Source organism: Gavia stellata, chromosome 35, assembly GCF_030936135.1.
Source record: "Gavia stellata isolate bGavSte3 chromosome 35, bGavSte3.hap2, whole genome shotgun sequence".
In the NCBI taxonomy this organism is placed as follows: Eukaryota; Metazoa; Chordata; class Aves; order Gaviiformes; family Gaviidae; genus Gavia; species Gavia stellata.
The window spans coordinates 586,365-604,743 of NC_082628.1; the positions used below are offsets into that span (position 1 = coordinate 586,365).

General features: G+C 54.0%; 1 protein-coding gene across 1 annotated transcript; it reads left to right on the plus strand.

Moving 5' to 3' along the window:
- Positions 1-2,778: 2,778 nt before the first annotated feature.
- On the plus strand, positions 2,779-15,769 carry LOC132320378 (electroneutral sodium bicarbonate exchanger 1-like). Its single transcript, XM_059832671.1, has 22 exons — positions 2,779-2,866; positions 3,570-3,673; positions 4,110-4,282; positions 4,498-4,658; positions 4,763-4,951; positions 5,120-5,208; positions 5,341-5,498; positions 5,868-5,955; positions 6,461-6,607; positions 6,785-6,876; positions 7,384-7,558; positions 7,695-7,828; positions 8,446-8,691; positions 8,794-8,899; positions 9,253-9,414; positions 10,100-10,213; positions 10,562-10,723; positions 11,314-11,565; positions 12,205-12,273; positions 12,821-12,994; positions 13,094-13,231; positions 15,743-15,769. The coding sequence occupies exons 2-22, from the start codon at positions 3,599-3,601 to the stop codon at positions 15,767-15,769; spliced, it is 2,931 nt and encodes a 976-aa protein (XP_059688654.1). The 5' UTR covers positions 2,779-2,866; positions 3,570-3,598.
- Positions 15,770-18,379: the final 2,610 nt, after the last annotated feature.

An 18,379-nucleotide genomic window follows, 5' to 3' on the forward strand; every position in this document is an offset into this window, starting at 1 on the left:
GGAGGTGGCAGCTCCGGCTCTTCCCAGCATCTCCTGAGGCTCCGGCGATGATGAGGTGGTGGAGTCCGAATGTCCCCCCTGCAACGTCCTGTTGCAATGTCTGTCCCCACCTCCCCTGTAGCCCCCTTTCAGCACCGGAAGACCACAACAAGCTCTCCCGGGAGCCTTCTCTTCTCCAGGCTGAGCAACCCCGACTCTCCCAGCCTGTCCTCATAGCAGAGGGGTTCCAGCCCCCCCGACCATTTCTGGGGCCTCCCCTGGACCCCTTCCAATGGGTCCAATCCCAAGAGATTGAGGTGACTTCAGAAGTGAAACCCAGTAAGAAATCAAGAGACCACTGGCCAGAATTAAGGGGTTGGACCTAGGGATGGGGTGCTGGGTGGTACGGGTGTAACTGGGGGGCATGAGTGGGGGTAGGGGTCCCTCTCCGGAGGCAGCCAGCTCGAGCTGTCACCCGAGAACTCCTCAAAGAGGGATGGGAAACCTTCCCTGGGACTCTGCCTTCTCAGCGGGATCCCAGGGTCGGCCCCTGTTAGGGTGGCTGGCGTGTGTAAATCCCTAAGAGTGGTGAAGGTGCCTTCCGAGTGCCGCTTGGTGTTGGAGGCGAAGCTTTGGGCGCTTTGGGATTCGTACGACTGCCATCTGCTCAGGAGGGAAGGATGGGGGGAGAAAAGGTGGTTTAATGCACGTGGTGGCATCTGGCAGCCTCCCTGCAGGAGGTGGCCAGGGCAGGGGCTGTGTCCTGCAAAGTACTTCACTGTGTGGAGCATCCTCCAGAAAAGCCGTAATAAATCCATAGAAATAATTTTTGGTTTCAGGGGGGTCTGCCAAGCCCGGCCAGGCTTGTTCCTGACATCAGGTATATGCACTATGCCGTCCCATATCATTTGCCCGACGTCTTGCTCGGCTGCGGTGGGTTCGTGCCTCCGCCCTGGTCCCTGCTTGCTGCTCCTGGGAGGGAGCGTGGTGCTGCCCCGAGGTTTCGCTCAACATCCTCCAGCTCCAGGATGGAGAGCTGATGTTGAGGTTCACGGCAGAAGGTCCCCAAAGGCTTTTCCTGCCACGCAGCCGCCAGCGTGGAGTGGGGCTCAGCACCGTGCCCGAAGCATGGCCCCCTCCTGACTCTGCCCCGCCACGTCCCCGTGCAGCCCGTCTCTGGGCTGAGACAGCCGAGAAATCCTGGGGGGGACATGGCAATGTCCCTGCGTGGGCTGGTAGAGAGCCAGAAGGGAGCTCGTCTGGACAAATACAGAAGAACGAGGCACATTGTAATAGTGAGGCTGCCCAATCGTCACCCTTTATTTGCCGAAAACCAGACTGCTGGGTGCCTGTCAGCAAGCACTCATTACTCTGGTTTAATTTCTTCAGAGGTTGGTAGTACAGAAGGGAGGAAAAGGCACTCACCTTCTGCAAAGAGAACCGTTCCCCGAAAAGCCGGACCTTCCTCCTTTGCTCCAGTGATTTCCGATTTCAGTTTTACAAGCAATTACTGCTTTCAGCCTCCCAACAAAAGCAGCTTCGAAGCAGCCAACCGGAGCTTTGTGCTTAGGAAATAGTGCTAAGCGGAACAACTCTGGCTGCTCCAAAACTCCAAAGTGAGCGATGCAAAGCTCGGCATCCCCTTGCCCAGCCCAGTTTTGACAATGTGATGTTTTGCAGGCACCTGTCAGCAGCGGAGAAGGACAGAGAGGGAAGGCAAAGCGTTTGCAAGTGCTGGTGCCCATGCTGGGATGGGATAAACTGCTTTCCGGAGGCTTCTCCCCTTCCTGCTCCATCCCATCCCAAGGCCACAGGTCCGCAACCCCACAGCTCTATGAAACCCTTAACTCCTCCAGCAATTTCCTCAACAAAATAAGCGCTCCGAGTCCATTTGAGTGGCCTAACCGGGACCGAGTGAGTTCTGAGCGGGGCCCTTTCCTTCGGTGGCATCTCCGCGCAAGGCTTGCCGCGATTTCGAGGATGCTGCAACAGAAGGGCCATGGGACGCTGAGAGCATCTTGCCGCAGAGCCGGAGGTGCTCACTTGTCCTGTTTCCTCCTATGTTTCCTCCTAATGCGTATTTTGCCCCGTAAGGCGTATTTTCCCCAAGGCTTTGCACCTCACTCGTATTTTGGCAGCTTGTGCTTTTAAATACACCCAAACGCTGCTTATGCCTTTTGGCCCAGCAGGATGCGGCATTTACACCCCTTTTCTCTATTCCGGCTAGTTTTTGCCCAAAGCAGAGCTGGTTTCTCCCCATCCACTAAGTTTTCCAAGCGGGAAGAGTCCTGGGGTGCGTGGCTTTAAATAACTGCCTGGATACGCATCACCGATTGTGATGCCATAAACGGTCACTTGTTGTGTCTCTGGAGTTGGTGCACACTGGGTGCCACTGAGCTCCTCTCGGTGAGAGCTGTCCAGGTGTCCCGGGGGACTCTGGCCCCCTGATTGATCTGGAGGTTCAATTATCCCCCCAAACCGGTGACCGACGTGAGGATGAACCAGAACGGGGCTTACAAAATGACACTTCTGGAAGAGTTACAGGTAGCACAGCCGAAGGGCTGAGCATCCCCCAAACAGGGGGAAAACTCTCCCCGAAATCCCATTGGCATTTCCCTGGAGGGCAGAAGGATGGGCAGGGGGAGATGCTTTGCACTGGGGAGGGCTGCCAGGGGCAGGTTTAGCGTCCCTGGTCGCAGCACGGAGGCAAAACGGTGTCTAAGAGAGAAGGAGACTTGCCGGCAGGACGCAAGGGAGCTCTAGACGCCCAGCCCCAACTTTTACCTTCTTCTCATTGCTAAACAGAGGCGTGACGAGGAGGCACTGATTGACCAGGGGAGAAGGAGCAACAGTGCCAAGATTCACTATGAGAAGGAGGAGTTGGAAGGTGAGTCTCTGCTGAGATGCTGGTAGAGGGGCCACCAGCCCGGCGCCTTTTCCCGTTGCACAAAGTCCCTACAACGTCCCTCACTCGGTGTGACATCATGTGCAGCAAAACCTGCCATGCTTCTTAATAAAGCAGCACAGTTATTTTCACGTGTTTTAATATTACGGCTTTTCAACAGAGGGAAAAAGCCCCCGCGGAGGTCACGGTGTGAGCTTTAGCCATGGGGCTGGATAATTCACGGCTTGTTTACTCGCAGAGGCTGCTCCTGGCTTGGAGAGGTCTGGAGAATAATTGGACAGCTGCAGGCGCGAGGCTGTGCTTTTCTTCTTTTCTTCTGGAGTTCCTTATCATGGGACTGATTGGATCTTCTCTTGTCGCCTTGTGCCATACAAAGATTTTAAAAAGAATTCCCTTCTGGCACTGCTTAATGAGCAAGGCTGAGTGTTGGCCAGCCCAAGCTGGAATTTGAGAAGAGGTTGGATGCTTTCAGGGCACTTTTGGGGGAGCCATCACTTGTTGTGCACTGTTGTTGCAAAATTCGAGTAAAACAGGCTTGGAAAAAAGGAGAGGTCTGTGACATTCAGGGATCCAGTGAAAACAAAATTGGTGTTTCCTCCTGGGACGGCTGCACTGATTTAACCGTGGCATCTGTGTCATCCATCTCCCCAATATCGTGAGCGATGCAAATGCTGCTTTTTTGCAGGCCACCGGACCCTGTACGCCAGCGTGCAGATGCCGCTGGTGGGGCAATGCCACCGGCATCACCGACCCCACAAGCAGAAGCATCGGGAACAGGAGGAGGACTGTGCCCCGACGGAGCAGGGCTACCACTGTAAGTCCCGCCACCACGTTCACTAAACTCCTTGGGGCTACATGGGCACTGGGGTCTTCTGCAAGCAGGTCCATGTGGCTAGTTTGAGTGACTTGCTGTTCTTCCGAGGGAAAGTGGCATTATTTAACAAGACCCTCTTTTTTAAAACTTTCATTTTTTTTTTTTGAGGTAGTTAAATGTATAATGGATTTAGGCTCATCTTCCTCAGCGGGATGCCTGCTTTAAAAATGGAAATGTGGGGAAGGAAAGCTGCCCATCCTTGTGCAGGGGTGGAATAGATGCTTCTCCTTCTCCGTGGCTCTGTGCAAGCCCCAACAGAGCCAGGGGAGAGGGGCCGGCCCAATATTTGTGGCTGAACTGGTGCCGATCTGATGCCCGCTTTGCACGTGAGCGTGATGGGCCATATTCGAGCGTGGTAACGGGACGGGTCTCTGTGTTCTGCCCCCAGGCACCCCGTCCCAGCGGGTGCAGTTCATCCTCAGGACCAAGGAGGACGAGCAGCATGTCCCTCACGCCTTGTTCACCGAGCTGGATGAGATCTGCGTGAAAGAGGGCGAAGATGCCGAGTGGAAGGAAACGGCAAGGTAAATCCCTGCTGCTGGCTGCGGTGGGAGAGGAGTTCCTGTGCGCCGGCAGAGCCCGCGGGCTCTGTTTTCCACTCCTCAGGACGCGAAGCTTTTGCAGCTGCAGGTGCCGATGGGAGGAGCCGTCTCCCCTTGCTATCTGTAGCTCTGTTAAAGGGGTTGGAGAGCTGGGGCTGTTTCCTTGCAATGGGGCTGACCACACCTGATGTCCGCAGGTGGCTGAAGTTTGAGGAGGACGTGGAAGACGGCGGCGAGCGCTGGAGCAAGCCCTATGTGGCCACGCTGTCCTTGCACAGCCTCTTTGAGCTGAGGAGCTGCATCATCAATGGCACGGTGCTGCTGGACATTAGTGCCAACAGCATCGAAGAGATCGCAGGTACTGTGGGTGCCGCGTCCCTCCGGGAACGGCCGAGCTTGGCTCGCCGCTGTGCCCTTCCTTCCTAGATCAAACCCTGCCTCATTTTCCTGTGCCATGCCCAGATCTGATCGTGGGCCAGCAAGAACAGCTCACGGAGTTTGACGAGCGCACGCGGGCAAAAATTGGAGAAGTTCTTTTGAAGAAGCACCACCATCAGAACGAGAAGAAAAGAAACAGCCTGCTCCCCATCGTCCGCTCGTTTACTGATGTGAGCAAGAAGCGGTCGGACCTGCACCTCCTCGACAAGCCAGGTGAGGGTTCCTGCAGGGCTTTGGCACCCGGTGAAGGTTTCTGCAGGGCTTTGGCAGCAGATGAGGGTTTCTGCAGGGCTTTGGTCCCATTAGGTTTGTCCTAGCAAAGGAGAAGCATCCCAATTGCTCCTTGTCTGTCTTTCTGAGTGTCTTTCTTTTTTCTACCAGCTCAAACACTTACCCCTCATCCTTCTCCCACCACTGTGGAAGCTAAAAATGGGGTGAACCATGAGACCAGCACAACGGATTTAAGCAAGGTGAGACACTCATAGCTTTCTTAGGCCTTCAGGGCCGAATTTGCTGTTGCAACCTTGGCTGCAGAGGGAGCTGCAGGGTGCTGTGGGCTTTGCTTTTGGGGTAATTGCCTGAAAATGGCTTGTCGTGCCCAGGCGGAGCTGCACTTCATGAAGAAAATTCCCAGCGGGGCTGAAGCATCCAACGTGCTCGTAGGAGAGCTGGATTTCCTTCGCCAGCCCATCGTGGCATTTGTCCGCCTGACCCCGGCTGTCCTCCTCTCGGGCATGACGGAAGTTCCCATCCCAACAAGGTCTGAACGAGAAGCACAAAGTTTTTATTTCAACCCCCCCCAACAAAACATCAGATGGCATGCATCAGTTTGGCATCCCAAGGGAACAAGGCCAGCGGGAGCCAGCACGTTTCTGCCAGCCACGTCTCCTTGCCTTCATTTCCCCCTTCCCTGCTGTAGCTTTTAAACCCATTGGCCAACGTGAATGAGAGTTGGCCCCAAAATGAAATTTGCGATGGGTTTTGATGAATTTCCAATTCATCACCGGAGTCGGTGAGCCTCCGTGTCCCCTCTCGAGCCGTGCTCTGGGCTGGGAGCTGCCAGGGATTTCCTTGGGTGCTCTTTGAGCCATGACACGTTCGTCTCTCTCCTTTTGTTTGTCTTGCCCAGGTTCCTGTTTGTTTTGCTTGGACCAGAAGGAAAAGCCCATCAGTACCATGAGATCGGCAGGTCCATGGCTACTATCATGACGGATGAGGTGCGACGTGAGAAGGGATATCTCTGGGTCATTTTTGGCTTTCTTCACCTCTCCCTGTCTCTGTAGTAGTGAGCAAGAGCGTTTGCTGTCCCCGCTGCCGGCAGCTCTCCAAATAGCCCACCCTTCGTTCGCACCCCAAAGCAAACACGCACGTTTGCATCCCCCCACATCCTGGAGGCTGAAATCCCACCCGGGGTGCATCCTGCACCTCGTCCTTCTCCCCGGGGTCCCCAGCACGCTGTCCCCAGTGGTGGCATTGCCAGGGCCAGTAAAACTTGTCCTCTTTAAGCAACAGGCTGCGGTGTGCCATGGGGGATGGGGGGCCTCGTGGAGGAGAGGATTACAAGGAACACGATGGACAGATTTTTCCTTTTGGGGGAATACTTCCTGCCATTGCCAGCAGGAAATTTGGGGGAAATTATCTTGCGTTTAGCCAAGTGCTTATTGCACTGCTTAGGGCATGCGAGATGGGTTGTCCTCTGAGCAGGTTGTCTCCTACGGGCAGGTTTTCCATGACGTCGCCTATAAAGCCAAGAACCGGGCTGACCTCGTGGCCGGCATCGATGAGTTTCTGGATCAGGTCACGGTCTTGCCGCCTGGAGAGTGGGATCCATCGATCCGAATCGAGCCCCCGAAAAACGTCCCTTCGCAGGTGGGTGCTGCGGTGGAGGGAGGTGCGAGGGGGACGGGCAGGACAGCAGGCAGCTGGGGATGCTGTTCAGGGGTCCAGATTCACCAGGTCCCTGTTTGACACAGTCACATGGCCAGACCAGAAGCAAAACAAGCCAGTAGTTACAAATAGCTGTCTTTCTTATTTCCATTTGAACAGGAAAAAAGGAAGATGCCAGGAGCTCTCGATGACAGTGCTTCTGAGAGTGAGCCAGAGAAGCACAGCGGTCCTGAACTGGAGCGGACGGGAAGGTGCAAGCTTTGATAGTTTGGGGTGTTTTTTTCTGCTTGCCTCCCAAATCTGAGCATGCACCTTGCCTTTGAGCAGGTTTTTGGGGTTAGTTGGTTCAGTGAAGGGGCTCCACATGCCCATCTGGGTCCCTGGGCTGGGCAGGTGGGAGATGTGGGCAGCTGGGCTCAGCCACAGCATCATTGCACACAGGTTTTCTTGATTTGGGGTGGAAGCAGATGTGCAAATACCTCCAGGTAGAGCTCTGCTGCTTCTCAGAGCAAGGGAGTGTTGCAATAAGAGGGGATGGGCTCTCAGGTTAGGTCTTGTTTTTTCTTTTTTCTTCTTTTTATTTTTGTTGTTGGAGGGCATTTTGGCGTGCCTCAGTTTCTAGTGGGTGTAAAAAGGGAGAAGGAGACGGCTTCTTTTCAGCACTGAAAATTACTCCATGCTTGTGATTGCCCTTCTGCAGCCAAGAAAAGTCCATGTGGTCTTGCAGGAGAACTGTCTCTATTTTGTCCTTCTTCCAGGCTCTTTGGAGGTTTGATCCTGGATGTGAAGCGAAAAGCCCCGTGGTTCTGGAGCGACTTTCGGGATGGTCTGAGGCTGCAGTGTCTGGCGTCCTTCCTCTTCCTCTACTGTGCCTGCATGTCCCCTGTCATCACCTTTGGGGGACTGCTGGGGGAGGCGACCGATGGCCACATAGTGAGCAGCTCTCTCTGTTGGGTGGCACGGGGGAGGATAAAACTCATGCAAAAGTCCTTGCTGCAGTGAGTTTGCTCTGGGTTTTTTTTCCCCCTAATGCTTTCTGTACTCACTGCTGCCTCTCTTCCCCGGACAGAGTGCCATGGAGTCGCTGCTGGGCGCCTCCATGACCGGCGTGGTGTTTTCCCTCTTTGCTGGCCAACCTCTCACCATCCTCGGCAGCACCGGACCCGTGCTCGTCTTTGAGAAGATCCTCTACAAATTCTGCAAGTAAGGCTGGTTGCTGCGGCCGGGTGCTGTGAGAGCCTTCAGAAGGCAGCGGGGATGGAGAAAAGATGTTTGTCTTTCATTTCTCTCAGCGGCAGTTGTTCGATTGAAGTTGTCTTGTGTGTCACAGATGCTGCACGCTGCTGCTTTAGTACGTGATGGTGCGAGAGCCCTGGCTCTCTGAAGGATGGATGGGGTCATTTGGGGGTTTTAGGCTTAAAGCGAAGCAGCTGGAGGAGGAGAAACCACAAGGATGTGGATGCCCAAGATGGGCTGCACAAGGAAGAGGAGACAAATCACTCTGGTTTGGGAATGGGGGAAGATTTGCTTCCCTCTGAGTACAAAACAAGGCACTTTTTAGCCTGATTGTTGCTGGAAGTGGAAATACAGTTTGCTCAAGTAGCCAAATAGTCTACTGCTGAAATGTTGTGAGTTTGGATGATTTCATTGAAAAAGTAGGAGTTTTTCATGTGAAATGGGTATTTTCCATGACAGTCCTTCTGCTGTGATGACTTCGATGTGAGATGAACCACCCTTATTGCAATTTAAATTTATCATTAAGCCCCAGCTTGGAGCCTCTTGCTGGCCTTTCCACCCTTGGTTTTATTTTGGTTTCCCAGGGAGTACACGCTCTCCTATCTCTCTCTGCGGGCATGCATCGGGCTGTGGACCGCCTTCTTCTGCATCGTGCTGGTGGCCACCGACGCCAGCTCTTTGGTGTGCTACATCACCCGCTTCACCGAAGAAGCCTTCGCCTCCCTCATCTGCCTCATCTTCATCTACGAGGCTCTAGAGAAGCTGAGTCACCTGCGGGAGACCTACCCTGTGCACATGCACAGCCAGCTCGACTTCCTCACCATCGACTAGTGGGTTTTTTCCTCCTAAAACGCCCCTGCCCCTTGGCAGGAGCTCAGGGCTGCACCTGCATCGCCTCTCCCTTACCCGTGTCTTGGCTTCTCTCCTCCCAGCTGTAAGTGTGAGGCACCGACGCATCCCAGCAATGAAACCCTGCGTTTCTGGGAGAGCAACAAGATCAACGTGTCTGGCATCGCCTGGGAAAACCTCACGGTGACCGTAAGTGCCCCGAGCCACTGCTTCCTCGTGCCGCGGCCACGGGGTCCAGGGGCATTCGCGTGGTGCACAAGTCAGAGCCCTTCAGGTGGTGATGGGCTTCCAGCTGTGCTAGTGCTGCTCTGAAAAGTCATTGCTTAAATCTAATGGGTGGTTTTAACCCGCTTGGTCCTGGGAAGGAGAGTCCACCTTGTCCAGTCCACCTTGTGCCCAACATCGTGGGTAATAACTGTCCGCCTCCTCAACGCGGTGGCAGGACAATATTTCTGACCGGCAGCAGAAATAACCCCCTCGTTATGCAAGGTTTCCTTGCCGCACGTGCACTGCCTTTGTGTCCTGATGCTCTGTTTCTCCAGGAATGTCGGTATTTGCATGGAGAGTTCCAAGGACCTGCCTGTGGACCCAATGGCCCCTACACGCCTGACGTCCTCTTCTGGTGCTGCATCCTCTTCTTCTCCACCTTTGTGCTGTCGAGCTTACTGAAGAAGTTTAAGACCAGCCGATACTTCCCAACCAGAGTAGGTAGAAGACGGTGGCCAGCAGCAGTCTCCACGCTCATTTCCCAAAATGGCTTTCCTGGAGCACTAAGCAGTATTTGCCACCACTCGGTCGAGCTGGGAAACGTTGACCTTGAAGGCCAAGCTCTCCATCAGCGTGGACGTCCCTCACTCATTTCCATGAGCGCAAAAGGATCGTAGCATTTCCCACCTGCCTGGCGACCTGTCCTGGAGCCATCTCTTGCTCAGGCAGTGGGAAATCAGGTCTTCCACAGTTACTTTTTTTCACCTTCTGTGCATTATGTGCTCAAGGGGAAGGCTGATTCAGCTGAGGAGCTGCCATAGCAAACGACACTATTTCTTCCTTTTGAGGAGCAAATGATGCCTCAGTGCCTTATTCCCGTTTTAGCTGTGAGCGTGGCTGTCGTGGCAGACATCTGCTTCCTTCTTTTGTAATTTTATTTTTTTTTTTAAGGTTTCAATTAAGACAACCCTTTTCCACCTAATTAAACATTTTGTATTGCCTGGCACCAGATCTCACAGGCACAAACACAGCAACGGTATCTAACCAAGGGATTGGGCTGCATGTCCTCAGCATGGAGGGGTTTTGTTAACCGGTCTTAATGGTGTTGACGTCCCTCACTTTTCCATGTCATGTTGTGGCCCCCTTTGCGACGCCCCCTTCAGCTCTGGTTTCTTGCCCCAGGTACGGTCCACAGTAAGCGACTTTGCTGTTTTCCTCACCATCGTCGTCATGGTGCTCATGGACTTCATGATTGGGATCCCATCACCGAAGCTCCACGTCCCCCATATGTTCAAGGTAACGGGGTGTTTTGGCAGGGAGCTGGTTTCAGCCCTTGGGGATGCCACAAGGTGATGCCGGGGCAGGACAGGGCTGAGTCCGGAGGAGATGCTGGTGGTGCGACCATCTCCTCTTCTGCCTCCAAGCGCATCGTTTCCTTCGGGAAAGGAGAAGACAGCCCCAAAACTAGACACCTCCAGGAGAAGTATCTGTAGGTGCTTGCAAAGAGGGCAGCGGCAGTGCTGAACCCCAGGGTGACGTGAAGCCAGGGCTGGGAGCTGCTCTGACATGGGAATGGAGGGGAAAAGCAAAGCCAGTGAGGTGGCTGGGCTGGGAGATGATGCTGATGTGTGTGCTTTGTTGCAGCCTACCAGAGACGACCGCGGGTGCTTCATCAACCCCGTAGGACCCAACCCTTGGTGGACGGTGTTGGCTGCGCTCATCCCAGCTCTGCTCTGCACCATCTTGATCTTCATGGACCAGCAGATCACTGCTGTTATTGTGAACAGGAAGGAGCACAGGCTGAAGGTAAGGGGCTGCAAGAGATGAGCCCATCCCCAACCCACTCCGGGCTGCAGGCACGGGGAGAAGCTCCTATTCCAAATGCTTTGGGAAGGCATTGGTTTGGGAAAACGTCAGGCTGCGTGGCAGGATGCTCTCCTGCATTAATGATGACACAGGGAGCAAACGACAGGGAGTTCAGATGAGCAGCCTTTCAGAGGAGCAAATTAATCTTGGAGCAATAGAGAAGCGTGGTTTTGTTTTAAAATGTCAGCAGTGGATGGGGGATCGAATTGTGTTGACGCGCTGCCAGGGATAACTCAGAGTCACATCCTACTTGCAAGTGGTGGAAATTTCTTTATGAAGGAAAAAACCCGGTCTTTTTTTTTCTTTTGAGAAGTAGCTATCGCACAACCAAATCCACTTTGTCTGAACTCCTGCCACCTTTTCATGCAAGGGGCTTGCACAAAGAGCAGATACCTCCTTATTTGTTTCCGAGGCGTGTTTTAAATTCTCAAGAAGTTGACTTGCGCTCTAGCGGGGTTTGAGCCTGACTTGCGACGTTGTCCTTGCTCTTGTGCTGTGGGACGCTCATCTCCTTGTTTTGCTTCCCGCAGAAAGGATGTGGGTACCACCTGGACCTTTTCATGGTGGCCGTGATGCTCGGGGTGTGCTCCGTGATGGGGCTGCCCTGGTTTGTGGCTGCCACCGTCCTGTCCATCACCCACGTGAATAGCCTCAAAGTCGAGTCTGAGTGCGCAGCTCCAGGAGAACAACCCAAGTTTCTGGGGATACGAGAGCAGAGAGTCACTGGCTCCATGATCTTTGTGCTCATGGGCTGCTCTGTCTTCTTCACTTCTGTGTTAAAGGTAAGAGGAAAATGCAAAACACCCAACAGCCACGAGCTTTTTGGAGGTTACCCAAAACCAGTCCCCTCTCTCCAGGCCCGAGCAGCTGTGGAGTGGAGGAGGAGGTGATCCCAAACCTTGGGGCTTGACCCACAGTGGGAAGCAGCCTCCTCGCTTACGCTTTCCAGCCGTTCAGCACGTTATCGATGGCAATTTGCTCCCCCAAATGCCTCAGCACAGCCGTTCCAGTAGCTAAACACACTGAAATCATCTCCATGGGCTTCCTTGCGTGTTCCTCCCACAAGATAATCTCCTCGCTAGGCTAAGAGGAGGCATGTCGCTTTTGCTTGTTGCTACAAGAATAAGGAGAAAGGTTTTTCTACCGTCACAGAACGTGGCATATGGTAGCATGGTCGCCTGTTTTCCTCCAACCTTTCTGGAAGATAGGATTCTGCTGATGAAAGATAACTCCAATGTTCAGCCTAAAGCAGAGCGTTAGCTCACTCGCAGGCACAAAAGCTCTGCTGGTTAAAATCCGACACGTCTCTAACCCTGTGGAAACTGGAAAGCTGTAGGCAATTTGAGGCAGTGCCTGTAGAAGAGAGTGGTACTACTGAAAATGCAATTTAAAAAAATAAATGATTGCATTCTTTCTTTCAGTTTATACCAATGCCTGTGCTTTACGGCGTCTTTCTCTACATGGGCGTGTCGTCGCTCGGAGAAATTCAGGTACGGACTTTTTTACAGCGTGCAGCATGTCCGCTGCCTGGTATTTCATCTCCGTAGAAGCAGGAAAAAAGCAGCGGCATGGGAAAAAAACCTCTCGGAAAGCAAGCAATGAAAATATTTTGTGTACGAAAAAGATTGGAGGAGGCACAGGAGGTCTATAGGGCTGGGAGGACCGGGCAAGTTGAGCGCTCCCTGTTTAAACACAGGTTAGGGCAGGCCAGTGTTTGGTTAGGTGAAAATGGGGGAGTTGAGTGCACAGGGAAGGCAATTTCTACCACTGGTGGAAATCCTTGCTGGGGGATTCAGTGGGCCAAGACAAGCTAATCATAGAATAACGTGGCATAATTGCACGTGGGTGGGCAGCTCTCACGGGCAAGCTGGTTTCTAGCTGGAGCGAAGGGAAAATGGGTGCTGCTCCCAGGAGGAGCATAGTGGGATCCACGGTTTCTCATGGCGAGCGAGATCCTGAAAACTCCCTCCACGTCTCAAGAGGGCCAGAAGCTTTCCGCAGTCCCAAGGTGGCAACTTTTCCACTTTGACTTTGCAGTTCTTCGATCGCTTGAAGCTGTTTTGGATGCCGGCGAAACACCAGCCGGATTTCATCTACCTGCGGCACGTCCCCTTGCGAAAGGTGCACTTCTTCACCGTGATCCAGCTGATCTGCCTCGTCCTGCTCTGGGCCATCAAGGTGTCCCGTGCCGCCATCGTCTTTCCCATGATGGTAAGAGGCGGTGCCGCTCGGCACAGGGATGTTTGCCGCGTTGGAGTGAGATGTAGCACCACCTCTGGCCTCACCGCATCTTCCCTCTATTTCGTGCAGGTTTTGGCTCTTGTATTTGTCCGGAAAGCCATGGATTTCTGCTTCTCAAAGCGAGAGCTCAGCTTCCTGGATGACCTTATGCCAGAGAGCAAGAAGAAGAAGTTGGACGGTGCCAAAAACGAAGCCAATGAAGAAGAGGTAACGCTTGCTGGGCGCTCGCGGCTGGACATCTCCCTCGGGCTGTGAGATTGCCTGTTTCTAGCACAGCTTGTCTTTACATGTTGGGGCAAGATCAGAACTCAAAAGAAACAGATCCTAATAGCCTGGATCCCACATCTTAACCTTTTTTTTCCGTGAATGAGCAGTGAGCTTAACACTTGAATAGAGGTATAATTTTTTAAATGAGTCATTTATAATAACAGATGATGATGATGATGATGGAAAGATTGGCTCGTAACAGTGTTTTTAACCCCCCCCCCCAAAAAATTCAGAGTGAAAGGTCTTTACCCTGCTGCGCTAATAGCTAAAGGTGCCACGAGTCAGAAGGAGAGGGCAGCATGCAATGTTTTTGCTGGGTGTTCAGTTTATTTCCACTTGGATCCAAGACAGAGAACTTGATTTGTCCCTTTCTTCCGTCAGGAGTCCCCGAAAATGATGGAAGCTGCTGCTGCTGCCGGTTCAGTTCTGCTGAAACTGGGCAAGACCAGCAACTTGGATATCCCGAAGCAAAGCAGGGACAGGTAAAGCCCCACCAAGTGCCAGGACCCCCGGCAAGATTAGTTGGAAGGTGTTTGGCACAGTTTTTTCCACTTGCATCTTTCTTGAGCGTCCCATAGAAAGCAGCAGTCAGCTTGGTGGGAAAATCACATCTACGGGCAGGGCTGCAGGAGGGGATCGCAGGGCTCTGCCTCCAAGCAGAGTGGCTGCACAACTCCCATCTGACCCCAAAAAGTCACATCCTCAGTGACTTTAGGGTAGCTGGAGATCCTCGTACGTAAAAACGAGGGGTTGCAGGCATGATCTGTACCAGCAGTGGCTTAGGAGCCCACTCCAGGGCTAAACGCCCGCAAGAGCCTTTGCATGGAGCTGTAGCTCTGCAGCTCTCAGGCTTGCCTCGCAAAACTCCTCATCCAGCAAAACCTGCCGTGCTTATGCTGAGCTTGGATTCTCGGGGCCCCGCTGTTCCTCTTGCTGATGCTAACGCACTTGGTGGCATCAGTTCCCATAGTCACGGATTGCTCTGTAAAATATTTATTGCAGGACTGATCCTTGCGAGATTAATATCTCGGAGGAAGTGTTGAAAACGAGCGTGTGGAAGGCTCTCACTATGAACACAGAAACAGTCTGAATCCGGGGAGGAAAGAGGTAAAGGATTGCATGTGAACGTGACCGTGCTCCTCTGCAAGCGACGGCGCATGCCTACAGTTTTCCCGTGCTTCGGCAGGCAGTACCGAGCAAACGGCCCGTCCCTGGGAACAGGCAGCGAGGACCGTGGCATGCAAACCAGCTCGTCACTGCCAGGGTGGTCCCACGAACAGGGTTGAACCAGCAGCAGCCGGCAGGTCTTCCACTGATGGTGCTCTCCCTCTTTTTGTCTTTTTTCCCCCCAGTTTTGCTATTTAGGAGCCTCGGCTTTGAAGGGGAGGAGTGAGAACGTGACTCAGGGACGTGCCAACGCAGAGACGGGGAGATACCGCTGTTTTCCAGTTGGAGGATTCCCATTAAAGCCATGTCGATGTTTTCAGTTCTCCTTGGTGTGCTTCAGGCATTCAGTATCTCTAGACCAGCAAACTGAGGTGTACGTGCCAGTCAATGGGAGTTCGGTGTCGTGAAGTTCCCGTGTGTACGTGCGTGTGGTGGTGTGGGTTTGTAGTGGTAGAGGGACTGCTGCCGCTTTATCATTCAGTGCTGTTTTCCTTCCTTTTACCTCCCTGGCACTCTGTAGTTTTTTCTTCTCCCCTGTCCTTGCAAAGTCTCTTCTCTCCCAGGGTGGGATGAGCCGGGAGGAAAGCGGCAAGATGCCTTTTCCTTCTCCCTTCCCCTGCCGCTATGCAGGAAGAAGCTGGGAAGCAGAGATGGCTCTCGTGCTCTCTTGAGGTTTTGGGGCGGGGGGTCGTTGGGCTGTGGTGTCACCTCAGGCACATGCGGTCGAGTCGGCTGGCCGTGGAGCCTGGGAGGAGAGGACAAGCCAGAAGAAAAGGTCCCCTTGCAGCCCTGCATCTTGCTGTGGGCTCAGCACGTGCTCCAGGCTCTCGGCGTCTGCAACTGGTGCCTCGTGCCCAGCTGGGACGGGTGCACGAGCCCTCCTGCCATCGGCTTGTCCCATCCTCTGCGGGAGCCTGTTCGTGCATGAAGCCAACCCCAAATGCCAAGGGCAAGTTGTTGCTCCTTGCAAACGGGTGGGGAAAAGAAACTACAGAATTGCTCTGTAAGGAAGAAAGGGGTACATCCCCAAGCAGGGCCAAAATCAGACGGCTTTTACGGGATGGGGTTTTGCAAGCTGTAGGTTGACTTTTGCCAGCGTGGCATGGTGACTGTCGGAGGGGACAGCTGCTGTCCTGCAGCGCCGCGGGAGCGGTTCCCGAGAAAAGGGAGGCGGAAGCAGCTGAAGGAGTTGAAGCCTTAGGCCGCAAGAGCTGAGCAGCTCCGGGTATTCCAAAGTATTTTTCCAACCGTGTCCCCGCCTGGCCAGGGAAGTCAGTGGAGGAGGTGGTGCGTCTGGCTCCCTCTGTATAGTGTGCTGGAGGTGAGGAAAGGATTAAGGAAGAGAGAGGTCAGAGGAAGGAGGAGGGGAGTGTGTGTGGGGCTGTGCTGAGGGTGGGGTTTGGAGTAAGTGGAGGGAGAGGCTGGGGAAGAGCCCCAGGCCGGAGCTGGAAGCCAAGGGAAGGTGATGACCCTCTGGGAGAATTAAGGGCTCGGCCTCGGGGTTGGACCTGGGGATGGGGTGCTGGGTGGTACAGGTATAATTGGGGGGCATGAGTGGGGGTAGGGGTCCCTCTCCGGAGGCAGCCAGCTCGAGCTGTCACCCGAGAACTCCTCAAAGAGGGATGGGAAACCTTCCCTGGGACTCTGCCTTCTCAGCGGGATCCCAGGGTCGGCCCCTGTTAGGGTGGCCGGCGTGGGTAAATCCCTAAGAGTGGTGAAGGTGCCTTCCGAGTGCCGCTTGGTGTTGGAGGCGAAGCTTTGGGCGCTTTGGGATTCGTACGACTGCCATCTGCTCAGGAGGGAAGGATGGGGGGAGAAAAGGTGGTTTAATGCACATGGTGGCATCTGGCAGCCTCCCTGCAGGAGGTGGCCAGGGCAGGGGCTGTGTCCTGCAAAGTACTTCACTGTGTGGAGCATCCTCCAGAAAAGCCGTAATAAATCCATAGAAATAATTTTGGGTTTCAGGGGGTCTGCCAAGCCCGGCCAGGCTTGTTCCTGACATCAGGTATATGCACTATCCCGTCCCATATCATTTGCCCGACGTCTTGCTCGGCTGCGGTGGGTTCGTGCCTCCGCCCTGGTCCCTGCTTGCTGCTCCTGGGTGGGAGCGTGGTGCTGCCCCGAGGTTTCGCTCAACCTCCTCCAGCTCCAGGATGGAGAGCTGATGTTGAGGTTCACGGCAGAAGGTCCCCAAAGGCTTTTCCTGCCACGCAGCCGCCAGCGTGGAGTGGGGCTCAGCACCGTGCCCGAAGCATGGCCCCCTCCTGACTCTGCCCCGCCACGTCCCCGTGCAGCCCGTCTCTGGGCTGAGACAGCCGAGAAATCCTGGCGGGGACATGGCAATGTCCCTGCGTGGGCTGGTAGAGAGCCAGAAGGGAGCTCGTCTGGACAAATACAGAAGAACGAGGCACATTGTAATAGTGAGGCTGCCCAATCGTCACCCTTTATTTGCTGAAAACCAGACTGCTGGGTGCCTGTCAGCAAGCACTCATTACTCTGGTTTGATTTCTTCAGAGGTTGGTAGTACAGAAGGGAGGAAAAGGCACTCACCTTCTGCAAAGAGAACCGTTCCCCGAAAAGTCGGACCTTCCTCCTTTGCTCCAGTGATTTCCGATTTCAGTTTTACAAGCAATTACTGCTTTCAGCCTCCCAACAAAAGCAGCTTCGAAGCAACCAGCCAGAGCTTTGTGCTTAGGAAATAGTGCTAAGCGGAACAACTCTGGCTGCTCCAAAACTCCAAAGTGAGCGATGCAAAGCTCGGCATCCCCTTGCCCAGCCCAGTTTTGACAATGTGATGTTTTGCAGGCACCTGTCAGCAGCGGAGAAGGACGGAGAGGGAAGGCAAAGCGTTTGCAAGTGCTGGTGCCCATGCTGGGATGGGATAAACTGCTTTCCGGAGGCTTCTCCCCTTCCTGCTCCATCCCATCCCAAGGCCACAGGTCCGCAACCCCACAGCTCTACGAAACCCTTAACTCCTCCAGCAATTTCCTCAACAAAATAAGCGCTCCGAGTCCATTTGAGTGGCCTAACCGGGACCGAGTGAGTTCTGAGCGGGGCCCTTTCCTTCGGTGGCATCTCCGCGCAAGGCTTGCCGCGATTTCGAGGATGCTGCAACAGAAGGGCCATGGGACGCTGAGAGCATCTTGCCGCAGAGCCGGAGGTGCTCACTTGTCCTGTTTCCTCCTATGTTTCCTCCTAATGCGTATTTTGCCCCGTAAGGCGTATTTTCCCCAAGGCTTTGCACCTCTCTCGTATTTTGGCAGCTTGTGCTTTTAAATACACCCAAACGCTGCTTATGCCTTTTGGCCCAGCAGGATGCGGCATTTACACCCCTTTTCTCTATTCCGGCTAGTTTTTGCCCAAAACAGAGCTGGTTTCTCCCCATCCACTAAGTTTTCCAAGCGGGAAGAGTCCTGGGGTGCGTGGCTTTAAATAACTGCCTGGATACGCATCACCGATTGTGATGCCATAAACGGTCACTTGTTGTGTCTCTGGAGTTGGTGCACACTGGGTGCCACTGAGCTCCTCTCGGTGAGAGCTGTCCAGGTGTCCCGGGGGACTCTGGCCCCCTGATTGATCTGGAGGTTCAATTATCCCCCCAAACCGGTGACCGACGTGAGGATGAACCAGAACGGGGCTTACAAAATGACACTTCTGAAAGAGTTACAGGTAGCACAGCCGAAGGGCTGAGCATCCCCCAAACAGGGGGAAAACTCTCCCCGAAATCCCATTGGCATTTCCCTGGAGGGCAGAAGGATGGGCAGGGGGAGATGCTTTGCACTGGGGAGGGCTGCCAGGGGCAGGTTTAGCGTCCCTGGTCGCAGCACGGAGGCAAAACGGTATCTAAGAGAGAAGGAGACTTGCCGGCAGGACGCAAGGGAGCTCTAGACGCCCAGCCCCAACTTTTACCTTCTTCTCATT

Bases quoted from the DNA above. Each gene is read 5' to 3' on its own strand.
- LOC132320378 (XM_059832671.1), top strand. From the start codon at position 3,599: ATGCCGCTGGTGGGGCAATGCCACCGGCATCACCGACCCCACAAGCAG. The intron at 5,956-6,460 runs GTGCGACGTGAG...TCCTACGGGCAG, and splicing joins CTACTATCATGACGGATGAG to GTTTTCCATGACGTCGCCTA. The intron at 6,608-6,784 runs GTGGGTGCTGCG...CCATTTGAACAG, and splicing joins CGAAAAACGTCCCTTCGCAG to GAAAAAAGGAAGATGCCAGG.